We start from the raw sequence: 14,776 nt of genomic DNA, 5'->3' as shown, positions 1-14,776 counted from the left end.
TTTCCACCCAAGTCTGTGCCACTTTGTATGAAACGAAACTTTAGTACAACAGAGCTAACCAAAGATGGTTTCTTCTGCCATCCCCAATGAAACGAAACTGTTCTGGTAAGAACAATAACAATGACAACAGCAAATCATAATTTGTCACAATGCACTATAGGCCATTGTGAAACGTATCTGCACCATATACTGTCTATGATCTGCACACACCGCTTTAATGTAGGATTACTAAAGCAGTCCTTTGTCAGGGTGATTCAGTCAACTCAGTTTGAATGTTGTGTTTTCCTCATCGGTTTTTGTGCCTCTGCTGACCCACCGACGTATAGTGATAAAAGACAGTTATTCCGCCACTCGCTAGATGATGCTGCAGTCCATTTATTCAGGAAAACCCTGCAGCTTTTTGCAGGCAAACGCAGGAGCTGAAACGCGACCTCCCCGTTGTTATCTGGCTGTTATTGTGATGTTTAACTGCGCTTGCAAGATAATTACCAACACGCACATTTTCTTAGGAAGAATAAACACGGTATGTAAAATCTTTGTGTGCTATTACTAGCATCCTCAAATAACTTCCTCGTTGTTCAGGGCGAAACAAGGCCTACAATGCAGCTGAGTGGCTTCTACGTACGCTAGTGTATTTCTGGTTTTCAGATTTGCATGTCCGCTGTGGTCTGTCTGTTAGGCCAGTACATTAACCCTTGTAATCAGATGAGCTTTGGTACTGTCGTGCAGAGAGCAGATACACAGTTCTGCGTCAGTAACATGGATCTATGAAAAATATAAGAGAATCCGTGATTTAGCCTTTATTTTAATAGTAATAAAGCTAATAACAAGGCCATGCATTGCACAGTGCATGCTCTACTCTCTGCTACACCACTGTGAAGCCTAACAAACGTGTTTATCACTTGCAGATGTCCCTATGATGTGTCAAAAAATGAAAAGCGCTCCCCTCCCACTCTGGTTGTAGATTGCACCATGCTGGATAAAACCAGTGATAAAGGCCAAGAGACTGGGCGCTGTTCAGACTGTGGATGCACTTTCAGCCTATCACAGCCTGACTCTGACCCTGATTCATCCAACACTTCAGCGTCTCCTAAACAGCAGCGTGGGCACAAGGCAGACGGTCCTTCCAAATGTCCATCCTGCCAGGTGGGCAGCAGCCTCCCTAATGGTCGTCGTCCACACCGGCGCATCCGCCTGGACCCTCACAGCTGCAGCCTGTGCTCCAAAACCTTCATCTCCTCCGCCCACCTGACCCTTCACCTGGCCTCTCACAACAAGGAGAGGAAGTTCAGATGTAGCACCTGTGGCAAGTACTTCCATCAGTCCTCCCACCTCATGGCACACAAGATAATCCACAGCGGGGACAGGCCGTTTAAATGCCCAGAGTGTGGCAAGACCTTCGGCCGTGCCTCACATCTTAAGACCCACCGCCGGCTCCACACAGGCGAGAAGCCCTTCAAGTGCACCTACTGTGACAAGTCGTTCACACAGAAGGCCGGGCTCCTGGCACATGTTCGTCTACACACAGGGGAGCGGCCATACAAGTGTGAGCAGTGCGGTGAGGGTTTTCGCTCCTTGTCACTCCTACTCTCTCACAAGGCTGAAAAGTCATCTGGGCAGGCCAAACCAGTGTCAGCACCAGCACCCAACCAGCCCCAGAAGACACAAAGTAGCCCAGAGGATCTGAAGTGTGGCGTCTGCTGCCGCACCTTTGTACGATCATCATACATCAGGCTGCACATTCGCCTCAACAAAGGACAGCGGCCTTATCACTGCAAAGTGTGCAACAAGACCTTTGTCAAGCTGGATACGTTTGTGAACCACTGTGATAAACACTTAAGGCAGAAAAGGGATAAAAGCAAGGAGGTTAAAGAAAAAGTTGTTAAACCTCCCCTGTTTGTCCCACTCTCCAATCCCCCTTCTCCCGAGGCCTTACCCACTCAGCCTTTATCCTCAGAGGTCAACACACGCTCCAGAGCAAAAGCAAAGAGTAAAACGGAGCCATGACCAAAAGGAGTGCACCCACTGACACAAAAATGGTCTTTAACTAAAAAATGTGTCATAACACAGCACATAATAACAAATGCAGGACAGCAGTGTCATGTTAACGTCATTTTCTAAAGAACTCTCACCTGTTACCAACAGAAATGAAAAGTTCACAAATTATCAGAGAAAGGGACAAAGAGCAAATTAGTGGTGGAATAACTCCCAGAACACTGTCATGTGATTTATATCAACATGAGTTTACTAATTGTACAGTTATTTTATTTAGAATAATTAATTTTATGGTGAACGATTAATTATCTTTGTAAGTACTACAATGTTTTTTAATGCATATTTTAGACGATAAGGCTAATTAACATTTGTAACATTTCAGTGGCGTACATTGTTCACTCTAATCTTTGAACATAGAAAAAAGTATATAACCATAATAATTCATGGTTTATGTTGTTTTCTTGAATCCATATAAGCCTATTGGCATGTACTTATACAAATTACAATGTAAATAAACTGCCTATTGTAAAACAATATGCACATGGAGTAAAAATAAACACAAAAGCATAGTGTTGGGGGCGGAACCATTTCTTTTGTTGCACCTTGAGGCCACTGATATCTGTTCAAAACAATTTGTTGTTTCACTTATCAACCATTGTCAACAAAGCAAGAGTAATGTTCCACAGTTCATTCTTAGCATGCAACTATTCTCTGTTAATCTGCTCTTATAACATGGTTCATGGTGTGCTGCATCACCTGGGCCTGTAGTTACCAGGCTTAACACTAGGACTACATGTCCTGCCAGATGAGCCTCCTTTGACAATCACATTCACTACAATACGACAGTCACACTTTCCATTACATTCCAGGTCAGCAGCAGCTCACAGCTGATACCTCACCGACCCTTAAACTCAACAGAAGATGTATTAGTATTGTTTTTCTGTGGATCTCCTCCGCTGACAGAGAATCTGTCACCTCCACATGGGGAAACTCTTTGTCCCAACCTATGGACAGAGAAACAAAAACAAGTGAACAACTCTAAGGACACCATTTACAAGTTAAAGGGGAGGCTAATGTATGTCACACTGCATGAGAGTCACAAATGTAACCACATTGCTACCGTCTACACCACTTTATGGATATGGTCAATGAATCACGTAGATAAGGAGAGTATAAAGTGAAGATGAGGTGTTTGCCTGGCAGTTATCTGTGTCCTCTGCGCTGCTGTCAATGTTCCAGTGCAGGGTAACGTTCATGTGGCGTCTCCAGATGGGGTTCCTGCGCAGGACAATGGTTCCACTGATGGAGTCTCCAGCACACACCCTAACTGGCCTGTCTAGCATGAAGAGAGTCTGTTTCCAGTGTGTCGGCCTGAAGAGAAAAGGGTCTACTTAATATTGCAGTTTTTGACTTTTTTAGACTTTGGAGTATTACAATATCATTTGCAGCCTGTAACACACAGAGATGCACTCAGACGTATATAAAGTCCAAAGTATTTGTCTGTTTACCAGTCACTCATTTCAATTATTTGAATTATGTGTATTGGCTGTTAAAAATTGCTGTAAGGGCTCAGGAGCACTGCTGCCAGTGAATTAACTATCCTTCTTCATGCACAGAGTGAGTAAGTGTTTTAGCAGTTTTAAAGTTTTACTCAGAGTTAGGTCCGGTGTTTAGCTCCACTGCTGCGCCTCCCGTCTCCAGGCTCTCGAACTGAACAGTGAACCAGGCGGTGAATCCATGGAAAACACCAGACTTCTCCACACAAAAATGAAACTGACCCTTTATTTCCTGAGTAATGAAACAGAGCACTCCCTTAGTTACAAAATCCAACATGGAGCAATATCTTTTTTTTGGCATTGCTGCTTCATTGTGGAGCAATTTCTAATAAAGGGAACACACACAGTACCTCCAGGTCTATGACTTGCAGAGTGTACATATCCAGGCATATCACATCGCAGGGGGCAGTGAGGCAGTCATCAGGCTCAATGAGGTGGCTGAACTTGGGCTTGGTGAAGAACTCCTGCTGTGCCAAGGGCCTGCAGAGATGAAATGTTATTCGGCACCATGAGGAAATTAGGTTTCGGCCACAGATAATATCTTATATGACTGAAAACAGGGGGAAAGGACAAGTAGAATTTAAGCACACTTAACATAACTAAGAAATAGAATAAAAAATAAACACTGTGGGTTTCTGTGAGTGTATGTCATAGTCATTTTAACCATACAGTATGTGATGTACTTGGTATTGGAACAGAAATATTGGCAAACAGTATAGATTACGAACCTGTTCATGCATTTAGTCACAACTGTTACTAGCGGTCACAACTGGCTACTTAAATATCGATTACTAAATAAGAGAGGACTTGACTCAGTGCTAATTGCTGAGGCTGTGTCGTAGCAAACATCCCTATCTTAATATCCTTTAGTTATTTTATGACCACTGCAGTTTTCCTGTGTTTGGTACGCACATGTTATCACAATCTTTTGAGACTCTTTCCTGCACTTCACAACTCCTGTGTTTTTTGCCTGATTCACCACTAATTAAAGATGCAACTTTCTGGTCTCTTTGTACATGTGTAGATTAGATCTACTGTTTTCTTCTGCTTGTTAAATACCAATTAGCAGTATAGGTCAACTTTCATTGCGGTCGGATGGTCACCATTTTTATGTTTCAGGGCAACAGAGGGCAACTTACAGAAATACAAATACCCCAGTTAGTTGCTGCCTGAGCTGCTGGTGGATCAGTCACACTGGATCTATTTTGAAAACACAATTACTATGTGCATAATGAGGGATATACTGTATGTTAAAAACAAAGAAGTTAATTGTACTGAGTCAACAGATCACCATGTGTTTGACATACAGTAAAGTACTGTGGCATGAAGAGTCATTACATACAAAGTTTATTCTCATAAAATGAAGTATTTTGTCACTGATATACACTTATAAATTTGTTGCTCACAGTCAATGTGACACATGCCCCATTTGAGTTGCACTGTACTTCAAGTTAAATGTCTGTTTCACTCATGTGGTTGCCATACCTGTGGCTTCTACTCTGATAGTCACACATACCTGTCATCTCGCCAAATGTGAAATAACACAATAACATAGTAAAACAGTATCACTAGCTGGCACCACAGATTATTATACTAAATGTTTAAACTTCACATCTAGATTTAAGATCTTTAACATTTCTACTGAGAATGATATTCAGTATTGTGATCATTAGTTGTAGAAAATCTGACTAAGTACAAACAAATATAAGTGGACAATGTTCACTGAGAACAGTTGACTAATGGCCCTTACTGAAGAGGAGTGAAGTCCAGGCCGTAGGGCCGCTCCCAGAAGGCCATTTTCTCTGCGTAATAGCTGTCGGCCTGACATGGCACCAGGGTGAGGGTCGCAGACGAGGGCCACATCACGCCGCCTTCCCTAAGCCAGCGGTCCCTGGCCAGAAGAACTGACTCCACCATGAACTCAAACTACACCAGAGGACGGAGAGACAGAAACATGATGTGGTATATTCAAACCTGAATGGGAGTGGAAGAGCATGATTGGATCCGATGCAACTTTAATAATACTGAGATAAAACATCTAAAGTAGAAAAAAAATCTTCACACAATAACTTATATTGTTAGTAACAGTATTGGCAGTGTCATTATTACCAGCAGGCAGTTACCCATCCACTCAGACACCAGGACATCCACCTGCTCAGGTAGCTCGATCTCCTCAGCGCGTCTTTGGAGCACCGTGACCACCTGCTCACAGCCGTTCTGCTTCACCAGTTGTCTGGTGTACTCTGCCATGGAGCTCGCCTCCACAGCATACACCTACAGTACCACAGACAGACGTATACGCTCTATACACCATGCTGTTTATACCATGTTGCAACACTCCTTGTCCAGCAGATGGGAGCATAGGTACACTAATGTTCGACATAGAGTATACCCATGAGTAAACTGAGTAGTATTTTATACCTCATGAGTAAACTGAGTAGTTTGGTATTTTTTGGGGTAAAAGACTCACAGTCAGACTTACATGTCTTGGGAAGTACTACTGTATATGTGAAAAAAGTTGTATAAAGCCTTTTTTGGCAGAGGGACCTGCACAAAGTCTGATAAATTTTCTTTAAAGCGTCGGTTGGGATTGACAACTACAAGTTTGAAAAATCTGATGTGGAGTTACAAAGAAGTGATGTTACCAGACCTCTGTATCCCGCTCTTCGTCTCTGCTTGAGGCTAGAGGCTCCAGGCTACAAATCTCAAATCTCTGATGGAATGTCTGCAGTCGAGTTGCATTGTGGGTAATGTAAGCACCAGGTTTTGACACGGAAGACAAAGGTGTGTGATTAAAAAAGATATCTCTGATTCTGCTGCATTGATTTTGAACTTTTGTCTGTCCATTGCTAAATCTCTTTTAATATTTCAGGACAATACCCTGACAGAACTGTCTTATTCCAAGTTTAGTAATTGGAATATCAGAATAGGAATAGAAAGCTCTAATTCATTTCCTTCATGTTTTAAGTTAATATATGCCTCAAAATCAATAAATAAACTTCAATAAGCCAAACGATGACTTGCTCAAAATTAACTTGGGTAATGGTAGGCAGCTTAATTTCCCTTCATAAGTGGAAATCACAACATAATTGCAACTTAAGTCCCTCATATGGGATTGGATCTGAGCCGTGGTCCTACAAGGTGTCAGTCTCTCAAGTGTCTCTACACTGCAGACTGCATAACCAACTTTCTGTGTGTTTGTGAAAGAGCCTCAGTATTTGAGTAACTTTCCCACCAGCCATATTGTTGACATTACCACTGAGGGTTGTGCCAGCTGAGCGCAGAACAGGCTGATGATGCCAGTCCCACAGCCGAGGTCCATCACCACCTTATTCCTCAGAGAAGGACTGTTGCTGAGAATAACCTGCCGGTACGCCTCAGTGCGGCTCTTATCTGACAACATCTCCAAGTGGAGCCTCTGTATGATTAAAAAAAAAATGTAATAACATACAACTGATATGATTTTCTGCAGTCAATGCAGAGCAGTATATCATTAACATGTGACAAGTCATGACACACACTGTAGTCAAGACGATAGTGGCAGCTTTGCATGTTCTTTTACAGAGACCCAAAGTGTTATATATCAAATAAAGATGACATTGTGAAATAAATATTACAAATAAATACAGACAAAAAAATAAATAACCATGACATTTTCTAACAACCCAATAATTGTTTTAAAGTAAACTGCAATAGGCTGTCTGCTCATTCAGACCAAAGCAACAACAGACAAAGACAGTGTGATGAAAAATGGCATTATGAAATAAAATGGTCATCGAGAAAAAGGCCGCTGTGAAATTAAAACAGACAATTCATGGTTATATTATATATTTGTCTGTTTTTATCCATATCAATATTTATTTCATAATGTCTTATTTATTTGATATTGAACAGTTTGTGTCTCCATAGTTTTTGCCCATGAACTCAAAATCGTGCATACTTTACAACATCTGTCAGTTATTTTTCAAAGCAGACCTTAATTTTTTTGTTTAATTTCCTTCCTTCCAGGCAGCCATTGTTTTCAATTTATTTCAGTGCAGGATGACAATCACTACGCACAGACCTGAAAACTTGGTTGAGAGGTAATCCATCACAGCTTTATTTTCTGCCAGTTGTCGCCAAGGTAACAACTAATGGAGATCCAAATAAACAATTAACAATTTCCTCCTTGTCATACAGCAGGGCCTGTTTTCATGTGTCTTCCTGGGTGGTGCATTCAAGGAAATGCTGACATGCAAAGGTCTGAAAGTCAGTAGCTGAACAGCAGCCTAAATCACGTGTCTATTCTGGGTTTGATTTTAGAACAAGTCAATGTAATGCCTTTCTGCAGCTCTCTGAAGTCTCTGAAGTTGTCCTTAAACACACCACACCACAACACAACAGTGCATTATAGCAACTGCATTGCACCGCAAAAATAACATAACTTTGACAAAAGAAAAGATATTCATTGTGATGGATTACCTAACTCAAGTAAGTTTCAGGTTTGTGACATGCAAAACATAATGATCCTTTATAGTTTCTAACCAGTGTCCCATAACTGCCGAAGTATTCTTCATCTTGCCATGGGTCCTCGAGGGAGGTGTCCTCCTCCTCAGCAGCATCCTGGCGCAGGTAGTCGGCGGGGGCATAACCTGTGACCCCATGCAGCTCTGCCCACCACCACTCTGATGAAGGCTTGGCGTGCACGAGCAGTCTGTCCCCGCTGCTGAAAGTAAGCTGCGGGACAGAAACAGCACGGTTAGAACCAGCCACCCGACCTTCAACTGTCCAGTGAAAGTGTGCAGTCATCAGGCTGCCAGACGTCTGTCTATGTGGGTCTCTAACCTGGTCGCTGCCACCTCCAGTGAAATTAGACAAGGCAACGTATTCTTCAGGAGATGAATCATCCTCTTCCTCATTCTCTGTCTGCATGTTTGGCGGCGGTTGTTTCGACTCGCCTGCTGTTTGGTTCCCTATAAGAAACAAATTAAACCTGTTAAGACAGTATAAGTAAAGAAAATCTGTGTACTACTGTGAAATGAGCGGTAAAAACACGTCAACTGGTGCAGAACAGTTCCTGTTTTGACGTCAGAATATATTACCGTACCTTCAAGTGCTGTCGGAAATATCGAAATTATGGAGCGTAAATTAACGGTCCAAAAAACATGACTCGCGAGTCTCTGTACGTGTAAGCGTGTCAGAAACGTATGCTACTCCATTTTATAGCAAATATTAGACATTCCGCGTATTAATTTGTCATAATATTCGTTTGGTTTTCATTATACTGACATGTCAGAATCGAACATATTTTCTTCATAATTTTGCCACCATAGGCAATTTTATTTCCAAGGTAACCTCTCTGTTCCTTCAGCCTAATTCAAAGCTTATTTCAAAGCACACAAAGTAAGATTGCGACAAGTTGACTTCCGAATAAGTCTCGGTGGAGCACCTAAAGGCAGCACCGCGCTCTGGAATGGATGGGATTCGAAACTACTTCATTTAAAAATTTCTGGTAGTCTCCTCGTCTTTAATCAAGCAGATCCACTGATATTTAGCGCATATAAAAGAATGGGTACTTCAAAAAGGGACTACTGCTTTTAGGTTACTACTTTTTTAGAGTAACCTTACTGCTCCTCTTCTTCATATTCAAATTGGCAAGGCATTAGTCATTCAAATACAAATGTATACTCGAGTTATTATACAGCTGATCAGTGATCCAAATCTGTAGCATATTCAGCAGTTTAATGTCGGCCCAAGGTATGGTATCCTCGGGTTTCTGCTGCCTGAGGTATTGTTTGTCATTGTTCCGCTTAGTGCACAGTCTCAGGGTGCTGGATTTGGGGTGAAACCCTCCATGCATTGTGAGGAGCTTCTTTTTCTTGATATCAATCTCTTCCTTTGGCCAGTTTATTATACCAGCAGGGAGTTTACAGGACCTGCCTTACTCTGTATAGGTACGTCCCCTTTCATAGAAAATGCATTTTACAATTTGGCATAATCAAATGACATTTAAAAACTCATAAATGTTAGTAACATTATTGCATACATCTAAAATAGAGAAAAATGCATCTCCCCTGTGTCAGTAAAGGTAGTGTTAGTTCTGCAGATACAGTTTTGGTCTGTGCAGTGTTTCTTTTCAAGTAAATTTCAGAAACCAGCAAAAAGTTTCTATGCAGTCCCTACATGTTGTGAATCAAGCAATCAAGACATTTTAGCACTCCCTGGTTGTTTCTTGTTGAGAACAAAGTAACAGTAAGAAATAATTAAGGTACACTACAGTATAAAAATATTACAAAATATTTATTTTTTCATATAAAATGAATTCAACAATGAACAAAAGATTTCACACCATAACTCAATAAAGCATTTAATCAGGGTGCAGCGCTAACAGCTGAAGAGTTCACATCTTAAATTCTTAAAACACCCCTAGCTGATTCTTAGTCTGAGAGCAGTCACATTTTACACATTTCTTACTTCACATCAGTAAGTGTTTATTGTATTTAATTCAGTCCACTGAAGTGTGTTTGTATTCTTTTCAACATGATGACGAACTTTAAGGAGTTCTTTTCAGAAGCAGGTCACATCCTTGGTGAGAAGTTTCAGCTGTCTTTTGTCTTCGACTTGAGGAAGGGCTTATGCAGCACATCATAGAGTCGCCTCGCCTGCAAGCACAATATGTCAACATGGTAATTCAGGAAATGTTCCATCTACCTTCTGCATATTCATATGGTGCACATGTATTTTTACTCACTTTCTGTGGTCCAAGGCCTGGACAGAGGACCAAGTCTTCCTTAGAAGCACTGATGATTCCTTCTACAGACTGTAAAAAAAACACAAAATTCATAATCTCAGTATGCTGACCAGGGCACTCCTCTCTGAGAACATCACTATATGAAACTAAGTAGAATGAAAAGAGGAATTCAGAGTACACGATCAAATCAGCCTGTGGATATGTCTGTGCATATACACTGATTATAGTATAGCATCAACCTGAGGATGAATTTTCGCTGTAGTGGTACTCACTGAGAAAGTGGACAGCAAGGTAATGGCATCTGTCTTGTTTATAGACTTCACAGTGGTCAGGCAATCTGTAACCTTAAAACAAACTAATCCAATCAGCATTGCATTGTTCAAGCACTGAAAAACATGGCAAGACTTTGGCAAATACTCTGATTGCAGATAGTTTCCCTTGACATTCTATGTGACTGCATCGTATTCAGCCAATCACATTAAAATCTTCTTATCTTAAAATCTAATTATTTATTATTCCATATTATTAGCACATTAAAAATAGCGATGGACCTCACAATCTTTAAATAGAAAATGGTGAATCCACACACCTTTGACAGAAAGTCTTTTTCAACTTGCTCCTTCAGTACGTCTGCTGGTTTCTTTTCATATGACTTATACGTTTCTAGGTAACGTCCTGCCTCCTCTGGACTGTCAAATCAACATGAAGAAAACATTAGGTTTGCTTATTTATTCATTTTATTTCATTAGTGGGCACAAGGTTTCCTGATCAACAGAAAAAAAGAAAATACGCTAGACTAGGCAAATTTTTATCTGTTGATCCTGGCCAGAATAAAACAACATATCTTATGAATGTTACAATCAGATGATTGAAGTATAAAAAGACATTAACTACCCATTACAAACCCGAATATGCATTACATAACACATTAAAATATCAGAATTGATCTTCTGATTACATACTTTTTAGGCGGCAAGGCCGGGATCATTTGCACATCGGTTCACTCTCTTTTATGTCTGTGCCCTGTAACAAACTGGCCAGTCTTCTTGGCAGTCTGGTGCAGGTCTTACCTCCAAGCCAAGATGAGAGTGCAATCAGCCATGATGCAGATTCGAGCCAGCTCCTTCAACGTGTGATGAGGATCTTTCTGTGATGACAAACCAATGTCAGTGAGAAAAACTACATAAATTCTTAAAGCTTTATAAATGGATCTTGGAGCTATAGATTTGTTGCACATAGAGATGTGCTGAAAAAGTTTTTTGAAGCCGATCAGGGTCTTTGTCACACAGTATCTAGTATTTGTCAACTCTGGCGTTTAGATTTTCCCCACATACAGTACAGAAACTGCCTCCAGCTGTACACATCAGACTTCAATTACACCACTGTTAGCGAGTATCAGAGTATCAGTCTTGAACTGCTGTAGCAGGAAGCTTAGGACAGAATTTGTAGAGCCCTTCTTCATTTCTGGCATAAACAAAATATAGAAGTTCAAATGTAGTTTTCACAACAGCAACACTTTACAGGTTTTGAAGTATTGAGTCTGACGTGTACCACAACAGTAATTACAGACTTTGTCACTGTAAATGTTAAAGCAGGAGCTAAATGAATTGTGAGATGAAATAAGACAAGCTGGTAAATTAATAAATGGAAAAGCAAAAGTAATATTGAAATTCATTTATTTTCTATTTAATTAAATGCTTCATTTATAATAGTTATTTAAATGCAAGGATGCATTAATTAATTACAATTAAACACTGAAAAGTGCTGTATATTAGAATTAGGTACTAGTTTTAACAAAGTACCATGGGAAATTTATGACATCTTAGAAAGGAAAGATTACAATTTGATCAGATTTGATTTACAGATATCAATTTTTTGGATCTGATAATGATCTTAAAGATTGGGTCTGCACTTCCCTATCTGCAACGTTTCATGAATACAGTAATAACAACCAGAATATTACCTTGCAGGAGTTAAAACACTACTGTGTGCAAAAACATAGCACTTTCAGCTGTGTGACTGAATTAATATAACTACATTTTTGACATTTTTTGACTTACCACATCTACTTGTACCAGTAACACTCGCAGGGTGAAAGTCTGTCCAAGCAGCTTGAGACGGTCGTGGATATAGTTTGGATTGAGATTGTGATATCTCAGACTTTAAGCCAGGCCCAAAACCAACATCACAGCAAAACAAAACACACAAGAGAAAATAAAAACATATGAAAAAAGGGCAATAAAAAAAAAATCAGTGCTTATCAAAAAATATTGTATTGTGTATGACAACACGTTGTTAGGACAACAGGAAGAAATGTACGAAACAAAGCAACACACAGTTTGTACACACACACTATTCTTGAGGCACAAAAACCCACCTGAGGAAGAGAGCACACGTTGTCTGGCCTAAGACATAATCTGGTACAACATCTCCAAACTCCCAAGGGACACTCCTCACAAACTTCAGAATGGGATTTCCCCTCTGAATTAGAAAAAACAAATATGTGGTGTGACACTTTCCCTTGTACAAGCCAACTAACAAGCCTGAACAACTTGAGCGACTGATGCCACCATAGGGGAGTAGTATCACCAAACTAATTAACCTTGTAAAGTGATTCTGAATGGGAATAAGAAGCAGAGAATGGAGGTATGGATGGAGAGAGTTGGTGATTTCTTGCACAAACATACCTGTCTAGGACTGACAATAATGCTGCTCCCAAACACCACAGATTTTGGACCCAGGCTGAGGCTTGGATCTGACCTTTGACAGTTCCCCTCTTTTTCGTCTGTGCCAGCCACCTGTGTCTCCTCACTCCTCTTAAGCCTTTCAGATCCACCTTCAGTCCCTTTAGCACAGTCCTGAGCCGTTTCACATCCTCCTGGGGCAGCCGACACTGAATCTGACTCACTTTGCTTCACATTTGTAACTCCAGCACCTTCAGTCCTGGGCATTTTGGAGGGACCCCCTCTCTGAGGAAGAGCAGCCACATTGCTTTTATTCTGGACGATATATTGTGCATATGACAAGGGCTGGTCCACGGGCTCAGATGCACGCTCTGCTGAAGATGAAGTTGAGGCTGAGGTGTTTTGTCCTCCTTTGGATGAAGGCTGAAACTGCGGCTTTAGCTGGAATACAATCACATGGAAATCCTGTATTAGACTCGAGAATTATGAAATGAATCATGTAAAACAATCACTCACGTTTTCAACAAGCTATCTTGACCAAAACTTTGTCGCAAAGTTAAAATTTTTAATTTGAAAATTGTATCGACCAGCTGGAAAGCGAGTAAGCTAGCTAACTCCTAGCCGCCGTAGAAATGCATGAAACCGACCGGTGTTGTTTCTTTGGTGAAAGCAGAGTCTTCCAGGTTGATGTTAAACCTCTTCTTCATCGTTTAACTGATGAAGACTTTTTAAGTAAACACATGCCACTGACTAGACTTCTTGTAACGTTACTCACGATCCTCTCGCCATGAAAACTACTGACAGTTAGAGCTTCAGCAACTACTTCCGACCCGAATCCTTCAGAATAAAAGCATCGTCTCCAAAAATATTAACTGACTACAAACATTGGCAGAAATTGTACATCCCTCTGCTGTTTTACTTTATTTTCACGTTGCCAGTTATTCTGTAGCCGTGTGGGGGAGAGTTAAGAGGGAAAGTTTCGCTGTGCCCACCTTAAATCTGAGTTTAAAACATGTACCTAAAAGGATAATTTGTGACATCACAACTAGTTTAGTAGCCAATTGTGGTCCAATATGCAGCTTACACAAGTGTAAACTTGAAACCTCAAATGGACTTTTAGGAGACATTTTTATGAAGGGGCTTTCTCACATGCATCTTGTGTTTAGTTAAGCTTGAAATTAAAAATATTTGCATATTCATTGATTCTGGATGAAGAAGGTATGGAATAGGTCAACTTTAAATGTTTTAATAAAGTAATTGAATTTTTTTTGTAGAAAAACCATATCAGACACAAATTATTATTCGAAGCAAAGTATTTGGGAATCCTTAAGTGTTCACTGTATTTGGGATAGACAATTGAGTACCAAAATGACAGTACTTTAGAATTATAGTTGCTGCCCGAACACATTTCTTCAAGCTAAAACAAGAATAACACATTCTGTCCTGATGTTTTCTGAATAAAAGCACTGAATTCTGCTTGCACATACTTCATTTGTCACACAACTCTACAATCGACACTTATTTTGAAAGGTTTGCAAGTTAAATTTAAACCCTGGTTTTATGTTTTAAAAAAAGTCATACATGACAGAGAAAATTATACTATTCTTATCCATGCAGCCAAATAATCTAATTAGGTTTTACACGAAATAATACTGAAAAATCATTATATTGTCCATGTCTCAGCTTAAAGAACTACTAATGTATTTGATTTTCTTAAAACAGATAGTTAAAGCCAAGTATATTAACAGCAAAGAATATTGCTTACATGTGCTCAGTGTCTGTAACAGATGCCCTGGTTGATCTTTACACTT

At 40.2% G+C, this 14,776-nt stretch overlaps 3 protein-coding genes across 6 annotated transcripts; 1 reads left to right on the top strand and 2 right to left on the bottom strand.

Annotated features, from left to right (window-relative positions):
• On the top strand, nt 1–2,564 carry LOC122886154 (zinc finger protein 525). Of its 3 annotated transcripts, none has more exons than XM_044218156.1 (2): nt 1–105; nt 909–2,564. In XM_044218156.1, the coding sequence occupies exon 2, from the start codon at nt 973–975 to the stop codon at nt 2,005–2,007; it is 1,035 nt and encodes a 344-aa protein (XP_044074091.1). In that variant the 5' UTR covers nt 1–105; nt 909–972; the 3' UTR covers nt 2,008–2,564. The 3 variants fall into 3 exon arrangements, with proteins under 3 accessions (XP_044074091.1, XP_044074090.1, XP_044074092.1); XM_044218155.1 differs by lacking the exon at nt 1–105 and adding an exon at nt 382–523; XM_044218157.1 differs by lacking the exon at nt 1–105 and adding an exon at nt 383–523 and having other exon boundaries at nt 965–2,564.
• prmt2 (protein arginine methyltransferase 2) lies at nt 2,225–8,618 on the bottom strand. 2 transcript variants are annotated; one of them, XM_044218153.1, is made up of 9 exons: nt 8,376–8,617; nt 8,076–8,267; nt 6,808–6,969; nt 5,661–5,825; nt 5,302–5,477; nt 3,902–4,031; nt 3,647–3,783; nt 3,192–3,366; nt 2,225–2,999 (listed from the first exon to the last, which is right to left on the bottom strand). In XM_044218153.1, exons 1-9 carry the CDS (start codon nt 8,460–8,462, stop codon nt 2,967–2,969), a joined length of 1,257 nt encoding a protein of 418 aa, XP_044074088.1. In that variant the 5' UTR covers nt 8,463–8,617; the 3' UTR covers nt 2,225–2,966. The 2 variants fall into 2 exon arrangements, with proteins under 2 accessions (XP_044074088.1, XP_044074087.1); XM_044218152.1 differs by lacking the exon at nt 2,225–2,999 and having other exon boundaries at nt 3,006–3,366; nt 8,376–8,618.
• Nucleotides 8,619–9,811: 1,193 nt separating this feature from the next.
• ercc1 (excision repair cross-complementation group 1) lies at nt 9,812–13,789 on the bottom strand. The gene is made up of 9 exons (XM_044216461.1): nt 13,613–13,789; nt 12,969–13,406; nt 12,659–12,762; nt 12,342–12,441; nt 11,352–11,428; nt 10,871–10,970; nt 10,554–10,625; nt 10,282–10,350; nt 9,812–10,192 (listed from the first exon to the last, which is right to left on the bottom strand). Exons 1-9 carry the CDS (start codon nt 13,670–13,672, stop codon nt 10,130–10,132), a joined length of 1,083 nt encoding a protein of 360 aa, XP_044072396.1. The 5' UTR covers nt 13,673–13,789; the 3' UTR covers nt 9,812–10,129.
• Nucleotides 13,790–14,776: the final 987 nt, after the last annotated feature.

Source organism: Siniperca chuatsi, linkage group LG12 (genome assembly GCF_020085105.1).
Source record: "Siniperca chuatsi isolate FFG_IHB_CAS linkage group LG12, ASM2008510v1, whole genome shotgun sequence".
Taxonomy (NCBI): domain Eukaryota; kingdom Metazoa; phylum Chordata; class Actinopteri; order Centrarchiformes; family Sinipercidae; genus Siniperca; species Siniperca chuatsi.
The sequence above is the reverse complement of the archived record's forward strand: the minus strand, read 5'-3'. Positions and strand labels throughout refer to the sequence as shown.

Bases quoted from the DNA above. Each gene is read 5' to 3' on its own strand.
- ercc1 (XM_044216461.1), bottom strand. From the start codon at position 13,672: ATGAAGAAGAGGTTTAACATCAACCTGGAAGACTCTGCTTTCACCAAA. The intron at 12,442-12,658 runs GTGGGTTTTTGT...CCTGGCTTAAAG, and splicing joins ACGTGTGCTCTCTTCCTCAG to TCTGAGATATCACAATCTCA. The intron at 10,193-10,281 runs GTGAGTAAAAAT...TTGTGCTTGCAG, and splicing joins CAGGCCTTGGACCACAGAAA to GCGAGGCGACTCTATGATGT.
- prmt2 (XM_044218152.1), bottom strand. From the start codon at position 8,462: ATGCAGACAGAGAATGAGGAAGAGGATGATTCATCTCCTGAAGAATAC. The intron at 8,268-8,375 runs GTTAGAGACCCA...TCTGTCCCGCAG, and splicing joins CTGGAGGTGGCAGCGACCAG to CTTACTTTCAGCAGCGGGGA. The intron at 5,478-5,660 runs GTAATAATGACA...CCTCTGGTGTAG, and splicing joins GGATGGGTAACTGCCTGCTG to TTTGAGTTCATGGTGGAGTC.
- LOC122886154 (XM_044218156.1), top strand. From the start codon at position 973: ATGCTGGATAAAACCAGTGATAAAGGCCAAGAGACTGGGCGCTGTTCA.